The 15,712-nt window shown below is 36.0% G+C and overlaps 1 protein-coding gene across 2 annotated transcripts in view; it reads right to left on the bottom strand.

Annotated features, from left to right (window-relative positions):
• Positions 1–214: 214 nt before the first annotated feature.
• CLVS2 (clavesin 2) overlaps positions 215–15,712 on the bottom strand; it is a 70,490-nt gene continuing 54,992 nt past the window's right edge. For both annotated transcript variants that reach the window (XM_040474535.1, XM_040474534.1), the window contains exons 5-6: positions 11,415–11,635; positions 215–6,343 (exon numbers count right to left, since the gene is read on the bottom strand). In XM_040474535.1, the coding sequence (XP_040330469.1) occupies positions 6,256–6,343; positions 11,415–11,635 (309 nt within the window). In that variant the 3' untranslated portion in view covers positions 215–6,255. The remainder of the gene's footprint in view (positions 6,344–11,414; positions 11,636–15,712) is intronic.

The following is a 15,712-nucleotide window of genomic DNA, read 5'->3' as shown; positions in this document are numbered from 1 at the left end:
ATTTATGTTTTTATGTGTATAATGGCACATTTTTTCTTAAAACGTAGCAAAGTGTTTATGGTTTCTGATACTTTTATGATTCCAGTTAGAAAAAAAAAAGGGGGGCAGAAGAGAGCATACTCATTTTTAGTTTTAGAGAGAAGTGATATTCAGAGACAAGGGTTTTTGATGTTGTTGCTGTGTAAAGACAGACTACACATCAGAGCCTTGACCATCATGTCCCCATGGACTCTTTTATTGGCCAAGTATTTAAGTCTTGATATCAGAAACCCTTGACATTTTGAAAACGTTTTCTGTATGTACACTTTAATACACTTTAATGTACTTTTTAGTGCGGAAAGAATTCCATATCTCTGGTTTTTCTTGCATTCTTTGGTTGTCCTGAATTCATTCCCACTTGTGATGCTTCTTCAGTTGCTGCTAGAAACATGGCCCCTTCCTGACATGGCTTTACAAAGAGGCAGCAATAATGACCCTTAATAATCTCAAAAGCTGTGTACAGGAAAATCATCTGCATCTGAGCCAGAGAAAGTCATAAAGTCTATTACAGAGGGTTCTAGCTAAATGTCTCTTTTCCCTCATTAGATAACTTTTCATCTATAGGTAAGTTAAATGAGGGGAACTCACAGAAGACACAAATGTGTATTTATTAAGCATTTTTTCCAAGTCAGGCTGAATAATTTTATTTTATTTAATAGTTTGAAATGGAGTTATGTTTAATAGAATTTATTTAAATCAATGCTTCTTTATAATTCTGAATGTATGTCTAATCTCACAACTTTACGTCAAAAGTGAAAATATCAGCTATTTAATGGTCATCCGCATTGCTATATGCAACTTAAAAGTTAATTCACTTCTTCATTCAAACTATCCTTTGAAATCTTGTCTAAAACTTACAGAATACTAAAAATGATGTTTTGATTAAATGAAATGTTTTCTCCTTTAAGCTCCAAACATGTAAATGTCAGAAAATCTCAGATATCCTAACCTAAATAGCTAACTAAAATTTCTCTAAAAAGAAAGTTATTGTCCATTTTTAGATGATATTTTAGAAATTTACATTTCATAGGTGCAACAGATCCAATACTACCAAATTCAACATTCACCATATGCAAAATTATTTTTAAAGCAGAAATGTATTTATTCAAAAATTATATTATACCATTTATAATGTTGTATTGGAATAAATCACTCCCTCAAAAGGTCATAGGTATTTAAACCAAATAGTAAACAGTGTGCTTGTATTCTTATGTAGGACTTTTATAAATTACCTCTTAGACATCTTGTTTTGTTTTCTTTCTGGACAGTTTGAAAAAAAAAAGTATGTGGTTTTGGAATTTTATTTATCTTCTAAATAAGTCTGAAAGCTGAAAACTAGATTAGAAATAAGACAATGCTTGAAACTCTATTATATGTAAACCATTTATAGTCCATTGCAATTTTTCAAAATAGTTGGGGATTGATTAACTCTTGAAAGTTCTATTAACATTTATTTCAGTTTTCACTGAGGTCTCTCTCATTCACCACAAAAATAATTTTGACAGAATAAATGAATTGACATCATTAAAGATACAAATATTTGCATTGAAACTTGAAACTAAGCCAAATATTGACCAACACCTTCTGAATTGTAACATGTCCACTATCTACTAGAAAAGTGTATTCATTGTATTTAAATCTATGCATATTTGGTTTTTTTCTTAATTTAAAAAGTATCATTTGCACCCTCCACCTTTGAAAAACAGTAAAATTTGGCTGTTTCAATCCACAGAATTGCTACTTTGTATTTTTTCCCACAATGCAAAGGAATAAATTCCCACACTTATCACAGAATAGACTCCATAATAGTATCTCCATGTGTGGGGTTAACCTATGGATGTTTACAAAATAAAAACTTGAACTTGTGAAAACTTACATTCTTTAAGCCACTAAGATCAAGATATAATTATGTTTCAAAGTCAAGTCTCCTTTTGTAGTCTTACTTATTTGCCACCTTTCAACTAGCAAATAGTGTTAAATAATTCCAATTGCACGTTGAAATCAGTTTTCTTTCAACTAAAATGAACACAAAAAAACAAATCCTTTTTACTACTGAAGATAATTACACATCCTGGATATTTAGCCAATCTTGTACTTTTGTGCCAATACATTTTATGTAACTTGCTGATTCTTAAATGATCTAATGGTATCATAAATTTAAAATGCACCACTATTTTTTAGGCTATATATCTATATAGCATACTTAAAAAGGAATATATGCCTATGAGCTTATTGATGTAAAAATGTAAATACTATATCTGAAAGTTCAAATATCATGCCAGACCTTTGCTCCTTTTATTTTGTGTGTTGAAAATCACTCTAAAATGTCCTGATGGCTGATGGCAGCTTTTCAAGTAATCATTAATAAATACACACAAAATAAGAATCAAAAAAGTTATTAACTAACCAGATCAGTTAGACATTTAGATACAACAACAGAATACATAGCCTCTCAGCAGGTTTTCTTCATATAATTTCTCTAAGGGGTCACAGACACATCCATAAACCTTTAGGTTGTTTGTAGAAGGAAAGGAAATCTGTTTCTGAAGATACACTCTGCCATGGCTCTAAGGGTTTCTTTTTGTGAGTGATAAACATGTTCCCCGAGGTCTAAAACAATGCTCCATTTTCTTGATGCATTAGAGGGACCTCTGCTCCCTCGGGAATAGTACAGAAACTTCAAATATTTACTTTAACAATGTGACCTAGTTAACAATATTAGAGAGAACCTAGCTGCTTGGCTTTCCTGCTTATGAATGTATGAATTTTCAGTATGGTAAAATAAACAAGCATTTTTCTGTGAAAAGACTCAAGGAATGTCTGCCTACACTAAGCAAACTATTACCGAAATAAAAAAAATCATGCATGCCCACTTCAAAAACTTCCTTGAACAAACACTTGTATATTGTTTTAGCATAATGCCAGACTTGTCAATAACATGTTCAAGTTACGGTATTGAACTTACACAATAAAGACTTAATACTCTATGGGAATGTTCAAAGCAAGGCCTCAATATCCTTCTTCAAATGATATTTATATTTCACCCTTATGACATAGATGCATGTATTTACTTTTCCAAAGAGAATATAAATAGAATCCATATTCTAGTATCACTGCTTTATCTCATTTTTAAAGAGGCACTTCTTCATATTTCTTAGAGTGTATTTTCACGATAATCTCTTCCTTTAAAAATATCAGGCAAAAATGTGCATAAATATCACTGACAATAAAAGGAAAGCTATTTATTTTTAAACTAGCTTTGGAAGCAGCCGCCCCTGAAACAATGGAAGGAAGAAAGGATATAAGAACTAGCTGGCAGAACAGGCAGGGTGCGAGAAGTATGAACAACTGGCCTATTCCAAATGAAATGTGTAATTCTTTGATGTCTATTTTCAATAACGACGGCTACAAAAGTAAAGCATAGATCTCAAAATAGGCAAATCCATGAGGGCAAACAGCTGTGTGTGTGTGTGTGTGTGTGTGTGTGTGTGTGTGGTGTGTGTGGTGTGTGTATGTATGTGGGTGTGTGTGAGAAAGAGAGAGAGAGGACTATCACAATTAAATTGAAAGAATATGGGGGTGCTTATTTATGAAGTTATGTGACAATAGATATAACACAGAATATCGCATCAGGGAAAAGCATCCCGAAATGGTGCAAGTTAGCTGGTGCTGAAGGGAAAATTTATAGAGTTGACCAAATATCCCTTGACCAAGCAGCTCCAAAAACATTCCTGGAAAACGAGTCTACTCACAGATTGAACTAGATAAAGCAATTTCAAAAGGCATCATTGTTGTAATTTTTTCATTCACTTAAAAATATTTTACACAATGCAGCCAACTCTGAATTGCTCATTTGAAGAAGAACAGACACACAGCAATGGGAAATGAAGTTTCCAGAAGTTGGGCAAGGGAGATAGTGGGAATCATACTTAGATAGGTATGTATACACATAAAATATGCCTTTCTGGTTATTTTTACATATGACACTAGCCTTATGAGAGGGGAAAGAAGCTGGCTATACTGGTTGACATCTGAAGCTGGTAGAATCCTAAAAAATGCCAATAAATAGTGTATTTCAAGAGAAACACATGAGACTGAAAAGTTGACAATCCTTCTGTACTTTGTTTCTCTTTTATCCTAATGCATCCTATTGCCTAACACTTGCTTCTGTAGTATATGAAGTCCAAGACTATAAAATGTACATCAGGTAGGCAAAAACGTAAGAATCTCATGGGTAGGGTTCTAACAAAGATAAGAGTTGCTGTGGCTTTTTATCCCCAGGTCATTCTAATCTCTATCATATTTATGCGCAGGGCAGAGTACCTGACAGTTGTTATTCTTCTGCACTTCCTTGAGGTTGGCATTTCTAAGGTGTATTTCAATCATATTATTTATGTATAAATTATGTATTTTTACAAATGTTAGATAGGCCAACAGTGAGACTGCAGATTGGTGTCCTGATCTTGATTTTAAGACTTTTGGCTATAGAATTGTCACTGGAATTTTTGAAGCTTTTGGCCAAAAATATATAAAAGCTGCTACATGCCTTTATTTCTGTTGGTTTCCAGAGCTCCTTGAGATATGTTTCTTTCAAAAGAATATTTTAGTGGTAAATTTTCAATCTCAAAAATTGTCACTCTGAAGAGGTGGTAAAAATCTTGCTTTTTCACACTGGGATTTGAAATTTAAAGTAAGATTTTTAAAATGTGCTATAATTGTACAATTTCTATGAAATAAAAACTAAATAACATAAGGATTCCACATCTAGATTTGAATTATAATATGCTATCTCAGATGCCCTCAGAAGCTTTCATTATGTCTTATGGATGCAATATGTTCCTTCAGTCTTTTCTGAAAAGAAAATCTGTACTTACAGAGTCATTAAGATAATTACTTGGATTTTTGAGAAAAATTGTATTACTCTTGGTCACCTAAAACCTATGTTACGTTGAGACCTGTTGTTTTTTAAAGGAAATTTTTTTTTCACTAAAATGGCACAGATTCAAGATTGCATTACAAATTAAATTGGAATTCCCTTAAACAGGTTCACTGAAAGTCTATTTCACTAAACATCATTTTCATTAACTTTAGCAGAAGTAGTTTTCCAGAGTTAGTATCTCACATAATCATTTATAACATCTCTAAGACCATTGAATATGTATGATTTATTTTATAAGCCTGTCACATCAAGAATTTATTAGAGCTCAATAAAAATATATATGTGCATGTGAATATATATGTTTATGTTTCCAACCAGTGCACAAGAATTAGAAACTAGCCCCTTATCCGTACATGGCAACTTTTATGCCCAAAATTAGCTGTCAAAACACTATTCACATAGGAGTTCTCTTTCTCTTGGTCAAAGAGTTTGGGGGGGGGGAATGTTCTTAAAGTACATTAGACAGGGATACAATGGGGTCTTAAATACTACATTTGATCTTAGCCAAAAGGCCGAGAAACGATACAATGGGGTCTTAAATAAAAGCCACGTTGTGAAGACAGCAGTTAAAAAAAAATCCACTCTCTTTCAGAATTCGACATCTTAATATGGGGAACATATCCTTTCACAAGACTCCAGGAATTAAACAACATAGAAGAGTTCAAGTGTTTAGTTTACCAGCTCCTCTGCCATTCCTTGTCTCCAAAATTCAAGGCCAGTGATAGTCACTAGGACACATTTTGTGTGAAATGAAAATCACTAGACAGGAAATACACTTATCATACTAATTTCCTAGAATCATCTAGTTACCTGTGTCCATTAAAAGTACATTGGAATATGACAATTTCAGAGAAAAACAATGAAACAATCACTATGATAGCTGAAATATGGCTTCATAGGAAACAGGGCTACATTTAATTAGCTTCCATTGCGTATGTGTCTTTTCTGGTTTTTGTTATAATTCATATTACTGGTATGGTCTCAAGCCAATCCTTTCCAATTTAAGTTACTACCAAAGTTTACAAACTTGACATGAAGATTACATTATATTTACAAAGAACTTGGCACTTACAGAATAAATTATTGACTTTTTTCTTTAACTCCAGACCAGGGCACCCATGGTTCGGGCAAATGGGAAAGCCCAATGCCTTATTATATATTATGCTACATTAACATGAATAAATAAGTTTCCAGCTGGTCATTCTTCCACAGTGCTGTCCCTGTTGCTGAAAACAAGTACCTTCCATTTCTAATCCATGGAGAGTGTAGAGAATTTATCAGTCCAGAGAGAGCAAAGGTTGCATGTTTTCTTCTTCATTTTTATCCATGCGTTTTAGTACTGTAGGATCCACTACCGACTGGGATCTGGAAATGATAAGGCTAATGTCAGAGAGTTATTACCAAATAATCATGCTCCCTTCTCCGTCTTTTCTCCATTATTACTGCTTTCATGGATGCAGATTATCTTCCCTACATCAAAGGCTTTATGAACTGAGAATGCTGCACGTTAACAGAGGGACATGCTTACCATGGGTTTTGCATCAGAGGGAGAAAAAAATCCCCTCTGAGCTCTAAATAAAATAATGAGCAGCAAAGAATTCTAAATGTACCATAATAGGCTTAAGTTCTACTCTTCCCAATCGATCAAGAGTCTTTTCTTTGAGAGTGAGAATTTATAGCATAGGACAGATGGATGATAATAGCACATCCCCAAGTGGAAAATTATTACAGTGAAACTATTGTTATGAGAAATGGTGTAGAAGTGATAGGAGCCTTGGTTCCTGTTTTAAAGAGCTCTTGGAAACAAATTCAACATGAATGTGCATTTTAACCACCTTTTTAAATGTTTATTTATTTATTTATTTTGAAAGAGAGAGTGAGAGCAGTGGAGGGACACAGAGAGAAAGAGTCCCAAGACAGACTTTGCGCTATCAGCGTGGAGCCCCATGCAGCACTAGACCTCACCAATCATAAGATCAGAACCTGAGTGGAAATAGAGTCCATTGCTCAAACATTCGAGCCACCCAAGCGTCCCTAACCATCATTTTTCATTTTGGATGACCACAATAGGAAAAGAAAAGGAATCAAAATTTGAATGTGAGCTTTTGTTAAATTTCCCACCACAGCATCTGAATAAAATCAGTCTTACTCTGGAAAGTTTCATGAAATGATTTAAGGCTTTAAAAGAGTAAAAATCCCTCTTGTTGAGGCAGCAGCACTTTGTGATTACAAGAGCTATCATTTGAACTCCTTATACATGCCTTTGATAGTAGGTAGGGATTATATCTCAATTCATTATTAGGAAACAACTTGAAACTGGGCAGAGGGAAAGTCAATGAAACATACTACTGTTATGGCAGGAAACTGCATTCTTAATAGCTATGGCATTAAAGAAGCAGCTGCCCTTTTAAAATTCTCCTCAGCAATGAATCCCCCCCCCCCCCCGCTGCATTCCAGCCAATTGGCTATTGCTGTGGCAATATGCCTCTTAGCAGACCTCATTAACTCTCAAAAAAAAAAGACTGTAAGCTAAAATACAACTGCACATGCTAATGAAAAAGAACAGCAATGGAACTAATTATCAAAGCAAAAATAATTATAGGATTAACTGATTAATTGACTCTTTTATTTAAATAAACCTAAATTCATCTCTAAAGAGGGAGTGAAAAGAAAGGGGAGGACATTAAAATAGGAATGTTTTATTTCCTAAGTCATTTTCACTATTTTATCTCAGTAATAGGTTATACATGTGTATATCAGAAAGGAGACCAACTAAAGTTGAATGAGCAGATGGGTGAGAGAGAGACAGTGGGGGAAAAAAAGGGAGAGGGACAGGGAGGTGAAGGGGAAATAAAGGAGGAGGAAGGAGAGAAGAAGGAGGAAGAAAGGAAGGAAGAAAAGATTGTGTATCATTTTTAAAGGCAATAATAATTTATCTTCAGAAAAATCATTTTTAATGTTTATTATTTTGGAGAGAAAGAGAGACAGAGCATGAGCTGGGAGGGGCGGAGAGAGAGAGGGAGACACAGAATCCCAAGCAGGCTTCAGGCACTGAGCTGTCAGCACACAGTCCGATGCGGGGCTCGAACTCAGGAACCAAGAGATCATGACCTGAGCCAAAGTCAGACCTTTAACCGACTGAGCAACCCAAGCACCCCATATCTTAGGAAAAATAATTTATTTGATGAATAAAATAACATTTTAACACAGTGAAAAATGGCACAAAACACTTAGGAATTAGACCTTTAACACTGTTTTATTTGGACTCAACTAAAAACAAACAAAAAAATGGTCTCCTAAGAAAAATCCATGTTAAAACAAAAAAAATTTCATTTGATGCCCTGCACTAAAGTATTAACGTGACTACTAGTAAATTCCATAAGCAGGGACATGATCAGTTTCTCTCCTTACAGTGAACACAATGTGTATCAGTCTGTTACACAACAGGATCTTAATATCTTTAATTCTACCCAATAAATAGTTTCCATAACTGAAAGAAGTTTGGTATTAAGCATTTAAAAGCAAGAGTAATAAAGATAAAGCCATTTATCCTATAAAAAAGAAATTCTTAACAGAAAATCCATTTTAAAATTCTCACCAATTAGATTTATTCTATGAATGTTGAAGCATAACCTAATAATATTGAATAAGTACATGCCAAAGCTCTTCAGGAAGCATAAAGTGCACAATTTAAGCATTTGCCAAAAGGTTCTATGAAAACATATATCATACACACACATGTGCACACACACACATACAGTCTTTTAAATCCTTAAGTTCCTTGACTATTTTTAAAAAGTGATTAGAGAATATGGTTATTTTAATAAAATATTTTAAATTACAGTGCAGTATTCAACCTGGGATTAAATTCTTAGTCTGCTTTTATCATGAACTACCAGTATCAGAATTGTTGGATGATGAATGTTGGCTCCATATGTAGAACAATTCCTCAATAAAACAAGCCAGGCAGAAACGATTTCCGATTAAGATTTTTCGGTATTTAATTGTCCCAAGTGTACCATTATTTTAGTCCAGATTTTTTTTTTTTTGCTGTGTTATACAAAACAGCAGGGCGTTTTTGTTTTTTTTTTTTTTTTTCAGTTCATTTATTTTTGACGGAGAGAAAGAGCATGAACAGGGGTGGGGCAGAGAAAGAGGGAGACACAGGATCTTAAGTGGGCTCTGCACTGAGAGCAGAGAGCCAGATGTGGGGCTGGAACTCACAAACCGTGAGATCATGACCTGAGCTGAAGTTGGATGCTTAACCAACTGAGCCACTCAGGTACCTCATATTTGTGCAGGATCATAATTGTGCAGGATCATAAGTGAATGCGCCTGTTTCAGCTACAATAGAAGGAGTTGTTTATCATTAACTCATAGTATATGGGAACCTTCTCCACATAGCCTCTACTGTCTTTGCAATGAATAACTTCTATTTTTTTTTGCATGAATCCCAATAACTTAAATTTAATCACTCAGTTATAATTTATTCATTTATTATGCACCCACAATGTTGCGTTATACCTTTGTGTTTAAGAGGACAGATTTTGGACAGAAGTGGATTCCAATTCCAGGTCTGCTATTTGCTAGCTCTGTGACTATGAGAAGGCTATTTAAACTTCCTAGATTTTGTTCTCTTAACTGTAAGAGGGAGAATACAACACCTACATCATACAGATGTACTAAGGATCAAACTCAATAATGCATGCATAAAGTCCAGCACATACTTTGGCAGGTCACAAATGGTAGCAGTTAAGGAAACGACTGACGGAATTGGATTGTTGGTGTTCCAATATTAGCAGTGCTACTTTGTGTCTGTCTATGTGACATGTGGGAGTTATTTATCTTCTCTTTATCTGGATCTCCTCACCAATGAGAGAGGAATAGTACTAACCTATTAGTTATTTATAGAAGCAAACGAGTCAATGTATACAAAGCATTAGATGGAGTTTGACATGTAGTAACAACAGATGTGGAATATTATTCAATAAAATCAGAGCTCATATTACCATGGCGATATTAATATTGCTACTCACTCAACTGTTACATGCCTACCTAGGCACTATCCTAGGTACTAGAGATATAAGGCAAAAGACATTCCTCCACTTTGAAACACCCACAATCTTTTGAACTTTGTATCTTTTCATGGACCATGGTATTCCTCCACAAATTGACACAGAGGCAGAAAGTCTTCTTCCTACACCTCTAGCTAAATGCCCCCAAAGGAGGAAATATCTACAAGTCTTTGGTGAAGGAATGATTTTTTTCCCTCTCAATCTAATGATAATATAAAACTGGGGGGGGGGGGGAATAGAGAAAAGGAGACAATTTTCTCCCATTCTTAACAGGGAACTGCCATTCCCTGACTTAGAGAAGATGAGACTTAAGTGAAATAACTTTCTTAGGCTCATTCTTCACAAGTTTTCAGATAACACCCTAAGAACTTCACATAATACAAAACCTACCCCAAACAAAGGATGTCTGAAATTCTAATCAATCCATGTCAGAAGCAAGAAACTCAGGGTTGGGAGGTCAATGTGCTGTGAGCCAAGTCGTCAGAGGACAGAATGGCCTAATTAATTGGAGAAGAAAATCAAGACCCAAAAAGACTTCAAAAGGTGGACAGACTGAGCCAAATCTAACAAGATGGTGTTAATCAATTAAAATTGTCTGCTTGGAGGAAAAAGCTAAACACAGAAAGAGAGAATTATGAGGATATGGATCTGTAAGTAAAGAGCCTTATAGTGTTAGGGAGCTCAAGATGAGTCAGCAATGTGCTTTCGCTGCCTGAACCATAGCAATAGAGTCAAAAACAGAAATCAAAGGAAGCCACTGAGGGCAAAGCTAGGGTTCTGGAACCTAAATGCAAGTAGTGATAGCATCAGATGTCACCTATTCAATTCTGGACATGGCACCTAAAAGGGGCCACTGACAGCAGAGCACTCCTTCATTCACTCCACTAGTATCCAGTGAATACCCTCTCTTTGTGCCAGGCCCTACTTCAGGCACTGGCAATTCAGAGAACAGGACAGACAAAGCCACTGAAGTCTTCATGAAGCTTAAATTTGGGGAGAGGAAATAGAATTAAATAAAATCAGTGATTTGACAGACAAAAAAAATAAAGGAAGTGACTGATAAGCAGTGGCCAGAATGAGGAGGATGTAGAGTTGCTTAAGACCAAGTGGTTGAGGGGCGCCTGGGTGGCTCATTCAGTTAAGAGCCTTGTTAGAGTCTCTGTGAATATGGAACAAAACTGTGCTGACATTACCTTGTATGACTTTATCTTTGACTTAACTTTCTTAGACATCTAATGATGGAGGCATAAAAGGATTTAAAATCCCACCAAATATATATTCCCCAAAAGTATAAAACCTGGAGTTAACTGGGGGCACCCTCACACTGGCTCCAGCCCACTTCCCAGCCACCTCCAGCATACCTCTTCATGGACTTGGGAGAGAGTTCCTTTTCCACCTCTTTTACAGGCATACTGTAGGAGTCCACATTGTATTCACTGTCATCATCGTACTCGTGATCTAGCAGTGTTCTTGCCCACGTTCCCATATCATAAGGGGGCAGCATTCCTCCAAACTCAGAAGGCAGGATCTCAGGATGAATTAGTTGGTGTAGACTGTTCAGGTTGTTACCATGCAAAAATATCTACAAATGCAACAAGGGTGAGGGGAAACACACACAGGAGAATAAATACAATCCAAAGGCTAGGAGCAGGGAGTGAGGCTAGGAAAAGCAAAAATAAGAGTTTCCCATGTCTGTTAAAATATTTAAGTCCTTCATCCACTATGTAAAACAGACAGGGATGATATAGTTATACTAATATTTCATATAAAAATCCTGAGGCATAGGAATTTTAAGTAGTTTCTGGAAAGTCAGAGGGTGGTTGGGTTAAAGAGCTGGAACCCAAAATTTATAGTTTGAGGTCATGAGTAGAATCCAATGTGCATATTGATCTGTACATCATCCTGATGTTAGTTGTGCAAAGCTAATGGTGTGCATAATGAATGCTGTTAAAATAGACCATTCTCATAAGGGACTCATCAACTGTAGAGCCCATCCAAGTTATTAAGCCCAAAAGCTGTTACTACTTTGGCTTTTTCTTTATCATCAATAAAAATAAGAACACTATAACCACTAAATTACTGCTTTGTAATGCAAAGTGTGTAATGTAAATAAAAGTAGATTAGCATCATCATAATGAAAGGTTGAGTGAAGGTTCACATCCCAAAGGACTTAAGTTCTATAATGTTGCCAGCATCTTCTCTACTAGTGGTTTCTATATTTATTGTTCAAATAAAAATAAAATAATGGAGTGAAAATGTAAAGATTATGTATACATTAATTATTGGTATTACTGTCTACATCTAGCTTTTTTTTTAACTGGAAAATTATTCAAGCTACAGATGCAAGATTTATTCCTCCATGAATTACTACCTCTTTCCTCTTCTTTCATTTCAATCTCAAAACTATAGATTGGTCTTCTCTGAAAAAGCATTGTTGTCATCTCAAATAATTTATAGAACATTTGTTTAAGGATTATAGTTTATAAGTAACTTAGAAATAGTCACTTATAGTTTAAAAGTGACTCATATTTCAGGTTCATGATGAACAAACAGGCTAATATATTTATCTTCACTGTCTGTATTTTTAAAGTCCACTAAAGTAAATATATGGGAAAACAAAGAAAAACTAGTCTACAGTATTCAAACAAAATGATAGGGATGGGAATGATCAATCAACAAGTAATTTCAACAGATTATGGACCAGTAAAAGCAGGTGAGAGAGGGTCACTGGCCAAAATAGGCAGAGGAAATGGCTGCCTGAAATCTTTGATGTGGGGCCAACAGAGGGCGAAGATGCCATCTGCTGCCAAGTACATCAGGCCAATTGCAAACTTCACACACTTCCACTCCTCTTTGCAGAGCACAACAGTCCCCCTACCTACCCCCACCACACACATACACACACACACACTCTTAGGTTCTTCTTAGGAGAAATTAAAATAATTGAGGCCGGTGGTAAGTTGAGTTCTGGCACCTGAAACTCTTATTTTATTAGTTATACAATCTTATTTCATTAGATGTGTTTCTTCACGTAACAAACCTCCTTTCAAGTCACGCATGAGTTATCATCATAAATCCTTAGGGAGGTAAATGTAATCCTAGCACACTACTTCCTCTCTCTTTGCTAACATTCTGCTACCTCCTCCCTCAACATCATTTTCAGCTTTGGCCTTGCTTCCTCTTTCACTGAAAAAATAGGGCAACCAGATGAGACCCACCCACCAGCATCTGTGTCCATATGCTGTGCCTCCGCTTCTAGTACAATGGAAAGATAAACTCTACAAAGGCCAACCTCTCCACCTGTGCACTAGAATCCATCTTCTCTCCTCTACTCAGTTATGCTGCTCAAGCAGTTCTTTCCAGTCTCTCTCACATCATCGCACTTCCTCCGTCTGGTGGATCTTTCCCATTAGAGAACAAACCTGCCAACTCTTCTCTTTCCATTCCCTCTCAAAAAGACACACAAAACCTCTCACGGCCAGATTTCTACTTCCAGTTATTCTTCTATTTCTCTCCTTCTCTTTATAACAAAACTCATCAAAGGAGTTGTTTATATTCACTGTCCAAATACTCTAGTCCCATTTTTCCTGAATCCGGTCCAAACAGGCTTTGCCTCCCACGATAACATGGAGATAGTTCTTGTCAGGCTCTTTCTCATTGCTAAATTCAGTGTCCGATTCTCAGCCTTTGTTTTTCTTGAACTCTCAACAGCACTGGATATAAATGACTCTCCTCATTGAAACATTCCCAGCATCTCACGATTTTCTCCTACTTTGACAGATGCTTCTTTTCGGTCTCTTTTGCTGATTATTCTTCATCATCCCAACATCTTAATGTCACAGAGTTCCAGGCTTCAGTTCTTGGATTTGTTCTCTTCTCTAAGTGTACTTACTTCTTGGTGACCTCATTCAGTCCAGTGGACCTAAATATTGTCCATACACTGAAACATTTATATATCAAATCCAGACCTCTCCTTTGAAATTTATATCACTATTTCTACTCTCTACTTAACATTTCCACTTAAAAGTTCGATGGGCACCTCAAACTTAATATGTCCAAAACTGAACTCACAACTTTCTTCTCAAAATCAGCTCCTCCCTGTTTTCAATGTCGGTTAGTGGTATGACTGCTTCTAATTTCTCAGGCTAACACCTTCAAACCATCCTTAATTCCTCTCTAAGTTGTCAGTAAATCCTTTTGGTTCTTTCTTCAAAATATATCATGAATCTGAACATGTGACCAACTCCACCTCTACAACCCTAAATAAAGCTATCATCATCCTTCAAACTGTATTACTGCACTAACCTTCCAATTGTTCTCCCCACTGCCACTGTGGCCACCTGTGCTCTATTCTTAACACAGCGGCCAGAATGACCATGTCAGATCATGTTATTCTACTCACAATTCCCCATTGGCTTCTCCTTTCTCAAAGAGTAAATCCTGTAAGGTCCATAAACCTCTTCTTTGAACACACCTACCCCTTTACTTCCTGATAAAGCATACCATGCATGCATTTGTCCCAGGACATTTGCAATGGATGTTCTGTCTGAGGATTTTTGCCTTTAGATATTCTTATGGCTTATTCTCCCATCTCCTGCAAGCCTTTTCTTGCAAGTCTCCTTTCAGGAAGACCTCCTCTGGTGAGCCTTTTTAATATCATAACCCTGCCTAACCTGGAAAGTTCTGTTCACTTTCCCTACATCATGTTTCTTTATATCATTTCTCACCATCTAGCATATTATATAGTTTACTTAGTTTTACTGTGCATTTACTGTTTTGACAATTCATAAAATACTGTCATGTCTCCAAACCCAAGGTTTCTTGAAAAATATATACTATATGAAGATTCCAGAACTCTTAAATGTGAATGCACCTCTGGGATGGGCAAAAGGATGCATTGCAATAATCCAACTATTTGATTTTTGCTTTAGATATTTCTTTAACTAGTTGTTGATAGCGGCATGATTTATTAAAGTTTTGCTATTTTTTTTTCTCCTTATATTTTTCTTTTCCACCATTTCATTCAGGAAGTCTTGTCTTTGTGGGCTCCCTAGCCTCAGTGTACCTTACAATTCTACGAATTAGCCTAAATAATGCTTCTATTTTATTTCCCTAAACCATGCCATTAAAGAGATTATGGCAAGTGACCTGAGTGGAAGGGAGGAAAGTGAAATACATTTGGGAATTAGCAAGGAATAGCAGAGTCCACCATATGGAGGCACAGGTGGAAATCTGCACCCATCAGTAGGGAAAGCTATATCCCGTCATCTCTTGGTGAGTGGCAAGACCACAGCCCTAGAATAGCTGAAGGGTGCATGAGAGTTGAAGCCTAGCCATTGGTTTCTAGCTTAATTACAGATAACTTGGGAGCAGAAGGAAACCTTTATTCAAGGAACTAGTACTGGCTTCAACAATGAAGATGTCAAGTGGCCATGATGGATGGGAAGTTTGGTTCTGCATGAAAGACTCCAGATATCAATGAGATTTGGGGAAGAAGGGACCCTTCTACCACTTTGGGTTCATATGCCTATCCGTCCAGCATGTTGGAGACTCAAAGTCAGGTTTCGTTTAATGAAAATAAATAAATAAATAAATAAATAAATAAATAAATAAACAAACAAACAAACAAACAGATAATCAGGTGTTTCCTTTTTGTGAC

This window comes from Herpailurus yagouaroundi, unplaced genomic scaffold, assembly GCF_014898765.1.
Source record: "Herpailurus yagouaroundi ecotype Mexico unplaced genomic scaffold, PumYag 139, whole genome shotgun sequence".
Taxonomy (NCBI): Eukaryota; Metazoa; Chordata; class Mammalia; order Carnivora; family Felidae; genus Herpailurus; species Herpailurus yagouaroundi.
The sequence above is the reverse complement of the archived record's forward strand: the minus strand, read 5'-3'. Positions and strand labels throughout refer to the sequence as shown.